Genomic DNA, 14,284 nt, shown 5'->3' on the forward strand with positions numbered 1-14,284 from the left:
GAAACTTTGACATGTGCTTTCTCCCAAAGCTAGGTTAGCAAACTGCCCTGTTTATAAATTTAAGCTTTCTTTAGTTTTCTCTTGAAGGCACAATGAGAAAATTACAGGTATCCTAAAAATTAACATACATGTACGGTCGCTTTTGCCTTGACAGGGGGATCAGCAAGTTACTCTGATAGTTGATGTATGCTTTGCTCTAATGACAGGTTAAAAATATATGATCTTTGACATCAGCCTTTTACTGAAAATGTTAGCTAAAATGCTAAAATCTTAGCAAATGATCCTAATGGTTGATGTATGCTGGCTTTCCCTCGACAGTGGAGTTAAGAAGTTACCCGAACAGTTGACATCAGTTTTCGCTTCAAGACAAGGACAGGATATTGACCTGATAAAACTGATGCTGAATTCCCCATTGAGACCCTATCAGCTTATTTTCCCAGCGGTTGATAACAAGCTTTCTTTTGAAAGTCTGGCTCTGGATTAAAATTTAATTAACCGATATAATTAGTTTTGGAAGTCCTTCCCATTGCTTCAGGCTTCATGAATACATGTAATTACAGATTGCTGATGTTATATTAAAGAGGCATGACTTCAACAGTATTGTCTGATATCAAAGGGTGGATTTTTAAATGTGAACTTATGACATTTGGAAGGGGATTAATATTGTCTTGTTCAAGGAGAATCCCATGGCAGTATCACGGCACAAAGTAAAACAAATCACCTATGGGCAGGGAAAAGTTTACACAAGTACTCTACGAACAGAGTTAGCTTGTTCAAAATTATATATTTACTCCTAGTTTTGACTTCAGAAAAGAGTGAAAAAACAGCACATTTTGTTTATGGATATCTAGCACTTGTAAAGTTGTACATCTCAGGAGAATTACCATAAGACTGATATATCTCTAGCATAAGAAACATTGGCACCAGTGATCAACAGATGTCTAAAATGAGCTATAGGCTTCTCTCTTAGCAGCTATCATCTGTATGTTGCCCGTCATTATAGTTAATTCCTCCTGTACTATACATTAATTATTAGTGGATTTCCATCAATGGAAATACAAATGGAAGATGATACTGAGACATCTGTGAATTCTACACGATGCAATGACAACACACTAAATGAATATATATATTTATTTTTCAACTTGGTTAGACTTAACTATTGTCACCAATCACTATTCTATGAGCAAGCTCCTCAAGTATACTAGCAAGTACTTCAAAAGCCAAAAAAGTTATATTTTAAAGGAATAAATTTTAATGCTTTGTAGCCATAACAAAATATTTCTTAAGAAATGATAAAAGTTTTGGCGACAACACCACGGCAGTCACTGATTGTTACAAAGCAGGTACATGTATGATGTACTGATTGGGCAGCACAACTTAATGGCCACACAGACGTTACTTTGTTTTACACTGAACTTTTTATGATCAAGATACCAATGAGATCACAGTGACACACAACACTATAATGTACAAACGGCACTATCAAGAAAAGTCAGTAAAAATCATTATGTTGAACCCTTATTCTGCAAAGTCCATCACTTTCCATTTCATGAGTCTGTGAACAAAAGTATTAAGCTAAGACCTGTATGTACAAATACCTACTTGGTATGGTATAATATAGCGGGTTAAGAATATAAAAAATTTTGTTCACAGCATCTATTTTTTTAAGGAGTCTTCAAATGTTAGTCTTGGTTGAAATGCAACATACGGGACAAGTTATGCCTCACTGGCTTTAACAAACTTGACCTTATTGTGACACATGAACTTGATGGCATAAGAACTTGGCAGGATAAAGTTTAAGAAAGTTCCTGACCTGATAGGACCCCGGAGAAGGGTTAATGAACTTGACCCGATAGGAACCTGAAGAAGTTCTAGTAGACTTACCTGTCTGCAGCTATCCTTGCAAGCAATGGTTCTAACCAACCAGTAGTACATTCACAGTGAGCATCTAGAAACGTCAAAACCTGTCCTGTAGAGACACTGGCTCCTCGCAGTCTGGCACGAATCAAACCGCTTCGTTTCTCCATTCTTTCTATTTTAACTCTGACAGGCAGCTGTTTGACATAGTTTTCTAACTGCCTGCCAAGGAAATCTGATGTAATGAAAAAATAGTTTTTAATGAAGGTTTTTTCATTTCTCTGATTTTTTTTGGCCTCTGGGAGCAATCAGAGAAAGATAACTACCTTTTGGTCAGCATTATAAGTCACCAGCTGGCAGGTAAACCTGAGGTAAACTTTCTCTTGTTTCAACTGCAATCTGGCTCTTAAATTCTGAGTTACTAGTGAATGAATGTATTAATTGCAGATTTTCAAGTTCAAATATTGCGTCCTTTTCTTGAGTCACAATTATCATTGTCCACTTTAGGGAGATATATAAAGAAATATTGAATTTAAATATGGAAACTGAAGTGAAGGATGAAATGTTTGGGGTTTTTTTGGAAGAAAGTTGAACAAACCTCTGCAGGGTACATTTCATCTGTAACAAGAAGTTAATCATCTTTTACTCTATAATACATCAAGAACCAGTAAATCCTACAGAAATCACCATGGAAACTACAGATCAGCATACCTTACAAACATTAATTTTACCAGGGAACAATTGGATGTACTTTACCTCTTTCACTGGCGTCATCAACAAGGATGATTTCTTCTAAGAGTTCTCTAGGAGATCTGTTTATAATACTATGTATATTTCTTATAAGTGTACTCCATGCTTCATTGTGAAATACTATAACTACACTAGTTGTTGGCAGCTGGCTTACAGGAGGGTATTTCTTGTTTTTGCAACTACAAACAAACAAAATAAGAGAAAGAAATGAATGACATGAGAAGTAGCATGAGAAATACACACAATTTTCAAATTCAAGTTGGTGTGTCTGATGTAAGGAGGATGACAAACAAGCACTGATTTCTGCAAAGTCTAAAGATCGGGGACTCAATCCCTGAGATCTACTTTGCTGTAGTCTGTAAGAAGAACATGGAGGTGTCATAGCCTTTTGTTTTCCATTGAAATCGTAATGTAAATTTCCTGGCAAGACAATCTACCTGACACAGGCCTTTACTGACTATCATTTCGGTATGCAAATCCAGAGATTGTGGCATTGTCCATGGAAAATATTCATCTATCTTAGATTGTGAACAATATGAAAATATGTACAAAATATAGGCAGAAAACATCGAAAAAAATTTCAGACAGACATGTTATAAAGAATCCTACAGACTATTTAAACTTCAGACGATCAAGTAATATAAATTAATTTGCAAATTTCACTACAAGGATCATTATTAGCTGTAACTTATAATAATTTTCACTACGTTTGTTTTTAATGTCAACAACAGTTTATTGTTCTACTCCCTAAGCATGTTGAGATACACAGTATTCAGCTTGTCAACTCAGCCTGTACACGTGTAGACTACATTGTTATTTTTGACAAATGAATTCTTGTCTGGGTGAGAATTAAAATGTAAACAATAACAGTACCTGTATATTTTACATGTATGGATGCTGTGTTGACGCAGTAAATGGTGGCTGTTTCAACATGCTTTGGGGAGTATAGCATAAATGTATATATGTATGATATTTTCTGTGTGAACATGTATGACTATGTCATATGTATGATAATATGTATGACAATATGTATGATAATTTAGTGTTCTGTACAAAACACAATAATTGAGACCGAGCATAAACAGACTAGTAATCACTATTGTACAAAATTTTAGGAGACCTTCAAGCCAAAATATCTCAATCCAGGGAACACATTTTGTTGTGAATAGGCATACTTATGGTGCTTCAGTGACTGGAAAACACTGCGGAAGAATTCAGTCATCATAACCGTTATTGTAAAACTCAGTTATTATCACAAATTTACTGCAGTATAATGAATGCACTTATCTGATCCTGAAGAGAGTTTTGATGCAAAGCTTTATCAATTTCTTAGGATTTGATGATTGAGGCTTTTTGAAATGAATATTGGTGAATCTCTCCCTCAACAACTAATCAACTCAGAGTTATCCATTGAGCAGACTTAACATTTACTGGGAAATACCAATGTGTAAGAATGTGCCTTGGAGACAGATATTTGGACTCTCAAACTTTTTACATTCTTTTCCGATCTACCACTTGTGGGGGTTCATTTTGAAGCTCTTTGAATAAGAAAAACTTTTATTGTCTTAGTTTTTTGAAAATCGAAAATTTTATTTTTCTCCATAGAGTTAACACAGTGAAGGCGGCCATTTTGAATTTCAAATAATGGTAAATCTTAGGTAATTTGTTTCTCTAGTACCAAAATTTGCATGGTGACCCCGATTTTTATTCTTGATTTTGACAGTGAATGGTTGAAAGATTCGTTGAGGAAAATTTGAGCAAAAGTTTAAGTCTTTTACTTTCGAGGCGCATACTACCTAAAGCCAGGAGACTTACCCATCCATCCTAACATCAGGTAGCGACCTGTTGACTGATATTTTATTGCTTGCTAAAAGATTAAATTGATTAAGTTTAAACATTTCTTTCTTCAGCAACTCATCCTCTGGCGGTATAATGACGGCTTTGCCCATTTCACCCGGGGCATTCGGATCATATACCTGCCCATTGGAATCTGAAACGGGAACAGAAAAAAATTAAAATGAGGGGAGGTTAAGTTCAAGCATACTGCATCTGATCTTACATTTGTTTTCTCATTTACTTTGTCTCAGAAGGTCATTTTCCAATAAGAGGTTATCAGCACAATTATTAAAATGTTGGTGGGAATAAATTGCTTCAAAATGACAATTAAAAATTTCACAAGGTGAAATTCTGGAGCATTCAAACTTAAAATATGATGATATGCGCTCCTGTTTGCAATGTGAAGGATTTTTTAGACTGTGTACATGAGGGATAGGTATGAAATATTACTGTGTACATGAAGTACAGAATATCAGTGTCAACAAATACAAATATGTAAATTTTGTAATTTGAAGAAATCTGACTTAGGTCAACCAGCATATTAATATCAGAGCAATAGGATGAGCAGTTTCAAAGAAGAATATCTCTTTACCAAAAATGGGAAAAACTGCCCAAAAATTACAAATATGCAAATTCTTCCACAATTTGAACAGCTTTGACTAAGGTCAACACTAAGAACCTGTATACCACATTTCAAAGCAATGGAACCAGCACTTCCTGAGAAAAAGATGAATGTTAACCGACAACAGATGATGGAGGACAATCCATCTATCTGATAAGCTCCACATCATTTACTGAAGAACTAAAATTTATGAAATGACAAAATACATGTACATGTATTGGGCAGAGGTTGTAGTGTCCACAGGGACAAAATCAAATATTTCACTTATGATACATGTGTAATTTTATTCTGCAATCTACATCAAAGGGAGGTACTTGTAGTCGCCATTAGATTTCTAATTCAGATGCATGAATTTCTTTGATTTCCTTTCAGTTTTACCCTTGTCTTACCAGGTTCATATGTCACTATCAGGTAAAGTTGGTTAAGAAGATCACTGATTTATAACATGTCCCATATGTTGCAATTAAACAAAAAATTCAACATTCAAAGGCCCTTGAAAACAGATATGACAAACATGATTTTTAGTGACATAATTTCCTATACTATACCATGCCAAGTTGGTGAATTTGGCTCAATACAGCTTTTCATTGGTTGACAGGCCTGACAGGATAAAATCAATAAATCAGATATACGTGTAAGGATTTCCTTGCTTTTGCCTCTTTTTATAATGCTTTATTTGAATTGAAGGAGACTACCTCAATAGAACTGAGCAACCAGTAGTTGCAATATTTCAGAATTAATAAACTTCACATCATGTTGAAGTAGACACTACAAATTACTAGGAGATAATGAGAGATTGTTAACTCACAAGCCTAAAACTTCATCAAATTTTAAACATTTTGAGCAGTCCTTTCATTTTGGACACAGATCTTCAAGAAGACAAGCAGCTGCCGACCTGACCACATAATTACTAAGAAATGGTTGCCAAGGAAACAAATTTCCCCCTTGGTGAACTACGAGGTGGAATCCCTGCTGCTCTGTTTTTCAGTTATTTGCATATCCGCCCTGAGCTTTCGTTCCCCTAAATACACAATCACAGACACATGATATACAGTAGCAGGATGGTTAGCTGAGTCACGACCTCCACAGTTTCATCAAGATGAATGTATACAGTCATTTAAACGGCAGCCACTTTTCCTGAAGTTAAAAATCCACACTACATACACATTATTGCATACACAAATGCATGTTCTACAGTCAAGAACTGAAAATCATATCCCGAAGCAGTTTTCCGAGACTGTAAACAGACAAGCTTAGTCAATGGCGGCTGCTTGCCAGTTTATTGATTTTGTGTTGCACTGCATTTTTAGCTAGTTGCTGTGGCAACACGATTACATCAAACAATGAAGTGCTGATCATACTACTTCAAGCAGGGAAATTTAATGATCAATAACATTCTCTGTAATTTGAAATAAAGTAACTTTCATCACACGAAGCAGTAATCAAGGCCAGCAAACATCAATAAAAAAGGCAAGTAAGATTCCCTTTTCCTTTTCCTTTCCCGACTTTCTTCAACAAGCATGGAGTTCCTGGCAAAATTTTGGGATAACGGAAATGAACTTGGGAAAACCACTGTAGAATTTTTCTGACCAAGAATTGGTAACATACATCGGAAATAAAGTGGCTACTTTGGAGAAAGTCAAACCAGTGAACACACACATACCAATTTCTGTCAATATTTCAAAAACGTACAAACTGGTGACAAGAAGGAAATTAAATTTCAACCAAGATACAGTGAGGATTACATCAAACATACTTTCCCACATGAAATGCCTATACTAGAGTTATGTCAACATGAACTCAGTGCCTATGACAAGTTTTATTACTGAGCTGATTGCACGCTCTTCAAATTCCTTTGTTGCAGTTTGTCCAAATTACATCATATTTGTGGTTAAATTTCTGTTTTTACCTTTCAATACACTCTACACAACTCTCCAGAAAAGTCAGACATATTGCAGCAGCCAGAATCAAAGGTAAACGGCCCACAAATTAGATTTCAACTGACAATTTCTACCACATTCCATCGTGAACGAGAAACACTTTAAAAAGACAAATTAAAGCTGCTGAATATTGATGTATTTTGCTGCCTACGAGCTCGTGAAAATTTAACAGATGGATTTGCTGAAGCATTACAGGCAACAATAATATAAGTCGATGATCTATAGAATTATCTACACATGAGTCTAATGGATAAGAATGCTGCTTCAAGGTGGAATGCGCCTCAGGGAAGATATTCAGACGCTCAAATTTTTAATTGTGGGGGTTCATTTTAACCCTTTCACCACCATGGTTTGTCCCAAATCCATTGTTTTCTATGGTAAAGCTGGACCTGTATACAGGGAACTGGGGGTGAAAGGGTTAAAGCTCTTGGAGTAAGAAAGTTTTCATCTTATTTTTTCAAAAATTGAGAATTTTATTTTTCTCCATAGAGTTAACACAGGGGTGGCGGCCATTTTGAATTTCAATGTCAGGTAAATGTCAGGTACTTCGTTTCATTAGTACCAAAACTTTGCACGGTGACCCCTGATTTTATTCTAGATTCGGTACAAGAATGGTTGAAAGTTTCATTGAGGAAAGTTTGAGCAAAAGTTGAAGTCATTCACTTTCAAGGCATGTACTACCTTAACCATTCTACAAAGAGTCAGTGGTGTAATTATACAAGCTGATGCTCAGAGGTATTACAGAAATCACCATAAAAGGGTCCCTCAGACATGTGTACCAGTACATGCCTACTACTGGGCGGCATCAAACGCTACAGGTGGGGGCGTTGACTTTATTCTGGCTCGTAAAACACATGGCAACAGATGGTATATCTTCAATAGATGGCTCCATTCAGTTACAATACAAAGCTAATCGTTGTCAATTTTCACGTAAAGGGAGTGATGAGATACAAGGCTAAAGTTGTGGCAGATACATCTACACCCCGGTTTGGGTAAAATGGTATTTTAGAACTACTGTAGTTACAATAATGTCATATTCAAATTCACTGAACCACACCAGAGAGCACATCCTTGCGATTAGACCAGCTGTCACAAAATAATATCTGACAAAAAAATTAAATTTTTTGATGAGTTACTACATAATCAAACTAATTATTCCATCACCCGCAAGGGCATTGATATTTCAAATTGAACTATAGAGGTATTACACCCTGTAGCTGTGCACATTACTGAAAGACTGAATTTGAATATTGTCAATTGGTATTGATATATACTTTTGGCAGATCATTATGCATGGAACTAGATCTTTGACAGGCTGATGATCATCACAGGTGAATGAACGGAACAAGGCAATGTCATTACATATCTATAAAGTCCATACTTTATTAGATACAGTAGTTGAACAAAATGGATGTTTCATAGTACATAGTTAAAACACACACACACACCCCTCGAAAATGAAATGTTCAAAACAGCTTGTCATGATTGGTTGGTCAAATTATTAGAGATTGAGAAAGTCCCAATTTCCATCTGTGGTCGAATTGATAAGGGTAAAACAAAATTACATTTTGAGAGAAAAATAGGGTGGTCTAATTAACAGAGTGATTCAGTTAAAAGGGTTTTTACGGTAATATACATGTAAGGCTGTAACAAACAACAATGATACATATTACTAGCTATTGGCTCAGACAAGCTATCAGCTTTTCAATGAGATGACAACATTCAACAAAATGTAAGATCACTGTATGGTACTTTACCTTTTTTGCTATTCTTTGGTGCCCCTGGCAACGGTCCACCATTCTCATCGTTACAGTTCGACCTAGTACTCAGACTGCTACATTCACTGTAGTAAAGTAACAACATGACATCAAACAGGAACCACACCATTGACGTGGCAAGAACCACTTTGCAGTACATAAAACGTCTACTAGTCATGATTTTGTAATATTTTCAGCGTCTGTTTCAAAGTTCAGTGCAATCACTCCACGGTTCCACAAATCACCACCTCAGCCTCTGTTCACTAATCCTCATCAAATGTTATCTTCAAAAGCAAACGCCAAACGGAGGGTAATTGATGACCCGCTGTCCTGGGATGCGTATCATTACATCATCTTGGAAAACAGCAATACATCTATAGATGGATACTCATGATAATTTCATCTTGGCATTCCATCGACTGGACAAACAGGTTTCCTGAAAGAGATAAAAATAAACATATTAAGACACTTGAAAACTAGATGACATATCCTCAGAAGATGGGAAAGTGTTGTTTTAGCTTGTATAGAATCTGGATAAAAAATTAACGTCAAATGAAAGACAAACAACGTAAAAAAGAATATCTGGAATATACATGTATAATGCAGTGTGCGAACGAAAGACTGAAAATCACTGCGTGTATGTTTAGCTGTCTCTTGACAAAATGTTGTAGCTTTCGATAGCTGGTTGTTTTTCTGTAATTTACTGAAAACCTTCGTAACTTAGTTCTGCTGTAAAAAGGTGATATTATAATGCGGACCCACTCTATGGTACTACTTCTGTACACTGACAAGTCAAAAAAGTTTGGAACTGTGGGATTTGGTTGCATGGCCACACATGGAATGGGAGACAAAACACAGCCATACTGTGACTCCATTTAAAATTTATTAATCATAATGTAAACCATAGAAGGTAGAAATCATATCACTGTGGTCTTGAAGATTGTTAAACTCAAATATGGTAATGCATTGAACATATACATATATGGGGCGAAACACTGAACTATAATTTTTTTTTTTAATCCAACTTTTAAGGAATATCCTACCTGACAGCGTAACCTGTGCAGGAAACCACACTGAACTGAATGTATAAGTGCATTAGTTGCATTGAACAGTAATTAGTTCAACATTTTTGAAACAAGTAGTCTGGAGTCTACATAGCCAACTGCCCACTGTGATACAAAATGTCCATACATGTATGTTGGACATCATTCGCAATTGTTCAATCTGTTAATGCAGAGCAATAGATGAATACCTGTATCTACTTTGATTTTTAAGCTTCAACCTAAAGTGTCTATGCAAACAGACTACACTAAAGTACACTACTGTAAAACACTTTGATAGCTGCATGCTTTTTCAGTTTTTTTGGATTTCATTTCGATCAGCAGGTGTGAATTTTGTTACAAATGCATCCCAACTACAGTAAACATTGGGAAAACTTTAAACTGGTGGCATCTTAAATTAGGGAGTGAACAGACTTAGCTAAATTTGCTCAAAGAGGATCTAGCTCAAAAGACGTTTCAAAGTACATGTATTTCAGCATCTGATATTTTCTGTTTTCCATAATACTCATCATAATGCTACAAATGAACAAGTATTTTCATGGTATGTAACATTTGCCTCACTGAGTAATACAATTGATAGGTGTATGCTTGTGTTTACCTGGTCATCATACATGTAGATAGCCTTTTTAAAACTCACTCTCAAACAACATTAACATCATAAAAAATTAACAGCAATCGTGTCATCAACTTTGGACTTTCACAATTATTTTACTCTTACTCCTAATGAAAATCATGCAAATTCAAGACGAATACTGACTGGTGTTTTCAGAACTTGACCTGAGCAAGTGTTAACAGCATATGATAGCCATATGTATCACAGCCTAGCTTGGATGGTACAATTGGTATGCAAGCATGAAGGGATTCACAACTCAAACAACTTATGTTTCCAACAAGTGATGGTGATACTGCCGTCAATTTTATATCAAAACACAACAAATGATTCACAGGAAAGTGTAATGTTCTTCTATTATGATGGAAACAATAATATTTGATTTCAGAGTGTGCATGTTCACCCTTACGACATTTGCCTGAAGTGAATGTACTCAGTATGTGGCACAGGCTAAATATATATATTTGTAGAGCCCAATGCAGTGAGTAAATTCCGGAATGACTGCATGCCCAGTCTCTCAAAATATACTGGTAATCTAAAAATATAGAATGAAAGCTTGTGCTGGTATTATAACTCAACAATACAACAAGCATACTTTTGTCACACGTATCGTGTTTCTCAATATGTGTTTGTTCACTGAAATTTGACTGAGGTGTCATTTATCATTCATAGACAGTTCTACGTGGCTCCCGCTGAACATACAGAATCCACTAGCGATATGGAAATTTGCCCACTGTTTTTACAAGTTGAATAAAGTTAATCATTAAAGTAGTTCGCTCTTAAAAGTTTATAGATTTAAACTTTTGCCAAAACTTTCTTCAAGGAAATTTTAAACCATTCCCTTTCGAAATCAAGCACAAAAATTACATGTAAGGGGGTCACCTTGAAAAATTTGGTACTAGGGAAACAAATTAACAAATATTTACCAACACTTGAAATTCAAAACGGCCACCATCCCTTTGGTAACTCTATGGGAAAAAATTTTTTTTTCAATTTTCACAAAAAGAAACCAGTAAAAACTTCATTCATTCAATGAGCTTCAAAACGAGCCCCCAAAAGTGGTAGACCAGAAATGTATTATGAAAAGTTTTTGAGTCCAAATATCTCTTCCTGTGCGAGATCTTTCTACATGTACCGTCAGACATTGAGTAAATAATGAAAGTGAGATGATATTAATCTGCTTTCACATCCGGATGTGTCCTGGACTCACCAAGCATTTCTTATTAACTTTTCTGTCTATCTTCATTTTCAGTGTTTGAGTCCTACAGCTAAACCTACATCTATCAAACTTCCCAATGGAAAATTTAAAGTTACTTTCAGGCCCTGGGGAGTGGAAATCTATAATCTACATCTCTTTTAAAGTCTATTTCAGTGGCATCATCTTCTCCATCCATTCACATTGGGTAATTACTCATCTGCTTCATGGAAGAAATCATTAAATAATCTAACGGATCACTCTAACAGGTAATTCCGGGCACCACTACACAGCGATGTTTCCCCACTCTCTACATAGAACTACCGGTACATCTATAGTGGTATGCCCTTGAGTCTTCTGAGGGCCTGGGCAGAATTATCAGTGGGAGGACGAGGCCATTGCAGGAGGGTTTTAGACAGGGCCATTTCACTTCAGACATGAAACAGAAAGTCACCACATTCTTGTGAAAAGTTGGAAAAAATTTACTAGGATTTGATAAACATGCACTAAAATTTGGTGATTCGATGGGCAGCTTGGACAGAAAATCATAAGACTGTACTTCAACGCAGCTACTGTCCCTTCTTCACAATAGCTATTGAAAGGGGAAGGCTATTTGATTTGAACTCTTATCAAGCCAAGTTCATACTTCACCATCAGGTCAAGTTAAATAGTTAAAACCAGTGAGGCAATTGTGTCATATAATTATATTTACATTTTAACAAGGATTTGAACATTTGAAGACTCGTAAAAACAGTTACTGTAAACATGATTTTTTACCAACCAGGTACAACATACCAGGCAAAATCAATAAGAATGCAAATAGGTTTTGGCTGAATACCCAAACAGCCAGCCAAAATAAACCAACAGAATGCCATGTCCTTGAGCATATTAGAGTGGTGTCAAGGTGATTTTCAAAGTCACTCAACATCCTGAATTTGCATTTAAATGATATTACCATTCAGTGCGTGTAGTGTCCTTCAAGAAATTAAAGAAGCTTGATTTCCTCTCCTTACGACAGATTCAAAACATGATACAAAGACACAAGTAATTTGTTTATAAAGAAGCTTCATCAGCGGTAATTTTCAGGGTTTTGCGGTTATTTTTTTCTGCCAGTAAAATACACATTTTTGTTCTTTTTCCCCAAATCATGCAAAACTAGCTTATGTTCCACCTGTGCATGAATATACATGTATTGTTGACAACTGAAGTATTGTTGACAACTGAATTTCAGACCAGACCGGAATTCATTTGTCAACACTGACAATTCAATCGCATATTTTATACAAGGAGTTTAACTTGTATTGGAGAGGCTAATAATTTGCATCTTAGTAACCCTTAGGCAACACAAGCAGTAAATGTACTTGTTTGGCAGCACAAAATCAGTGAAAGTACATGTAGTTATGAAAACTAGCTTTTATACATTTGAATCTGATCACAAATGACTCAGCATTGAGATATCATATTGATGTACACTGCAGAGATACTGCAAGTAATGCTCCTGAATTTTTCAGTTTTAAAATTGTCATCTGATCTGATATAAAATTTAGACAATGTTCTCATAAAAATTGCCCATGTCGTTGGTTGGAGTGCAAAAGTATACAATTTTTTTCAGTGACATTAGATTAATCCATAAAGTGTCGCTGAATGTTCGCTTCATGGTACAGTAAATCATCCAAGCTGAGTGGACAGGGAATTTACTGAACAGATTCGTCCAGCCAGGCTAGTCACTAACTTGCAAGCAGATGGCAATTTGCTTCCCTGACGTCAAAGTAAATTTTCTCTCTTGCCAAGAGCACCAGAAAAACTACATATTCAGGCAATTTATTTTTTTATTATTAAGCCTGTAGACTATCAAAACTGTTGAATATTTACATGAGAAATATGAATACCAAATTTTCTGTCAGATGGCATGGAAAAAGTACTTTCTGACTATTGGTGTCATCGGATTTAGTAACCAAGGTAACTAGGGGGCAACAGTGTCCCAAGTCAATTTAATACACTGAATGGGCATCAACATTGAGGGCTGTTCTACAAGATTTAATATTCGGTAAAACTACATGTAGCGGCAGAGTTTGGTTTTCTTTAATTGTTCTGCCTCTAAATGTTACTGATTCAGTTCCCTCTAAATTCTCCTTTGGTACAACAAAACAAATCATGTACTACGTGTACCTTTTCGATCCATGTTTGTGTTCTTAAAACTAACCAACTCTCTCTCAAAAATGTTTGTTCCCTTTCGGAGCGATGATAAGAAATTTACTACGAGCTAAATCCTTTCATTTCCTACTCTTTTAATGTTCTAATTCATATTTATAGTTTCTTCAGGCGCAAACTGTGACAGTAATTACTGTTCTAGCTATACTGAAACTAGCACAGGTTGAACTTTGGAAGGAAGGAAGATAATGCAGCTGAACGTTAAAGCATATGCGTTTCCTGTAAACGAAAGTACCTCTGGGTATAGCGATGGTGAACTTTTAAAAATACTGTGTGATGCTGCTGAAACCTCCTACAGGGAGCTGTTCAATGTTTAAATTTTTGACTGGTTCTGGGAAATCAATAAATTTAGGATAAATGTTGGAGTGCATGTTACACACATGTACCAGACTGTATCAATGCAATTTAACAGATGTCGTACATTTTCTTTGAAAAGAACAAT

General features: G+C 35.8%; 1 protein-coding gene across 1 annotated transcript in view; it reads right to left on the minus strand.

The window, feature by feature from the left end:
* Positions 1–14,284, minus strand: part of LOC139140761 (polypeptide N-acetylgalactosaminyltransferase 1-like) — a 45,552-nt gene that overhangs the window by 8,637 nt on the left and 22,631 nt on the right. The window contains exons 2-5 of the mRNA XM_070710156.1: positions 8,766–9,201; positions 4,426–4,600; positions 2,617–2,789; positions 1,888–2,095 (exon numbers count right to left, since the gene is read on the minus strand). Of these exons, the coding sequence (XP_070566257.1) occupies positions 1,888–2,095; positions 2,617–2,789; positions 4,426–4,600; positions 8,766–8,943 (734 nt within the window). The 5' untranslated portion in view covers positions 8,944–9,201. The remainder of the gene's footprint in view (positions 1–1,887; positions 2,096–2,616; positions 2,790–4,425; positions 4,601–8,765; positions 9,202–14,284) is intronic.

This window comes from Ptychodera flava, chromosome 9, assembly GCF_041260155.1.
Source record: "Ptychodera flava strain L36383 chromosome 9, AS_Pfla_20210202, whole genome shotgun sequence".
NCBI classification, from domain to species: Eukaryota; Metazoa; Hemichordata; class Enteropneusta; family Ptychoderidae; genus Ptychodera; species Ptychodera flava.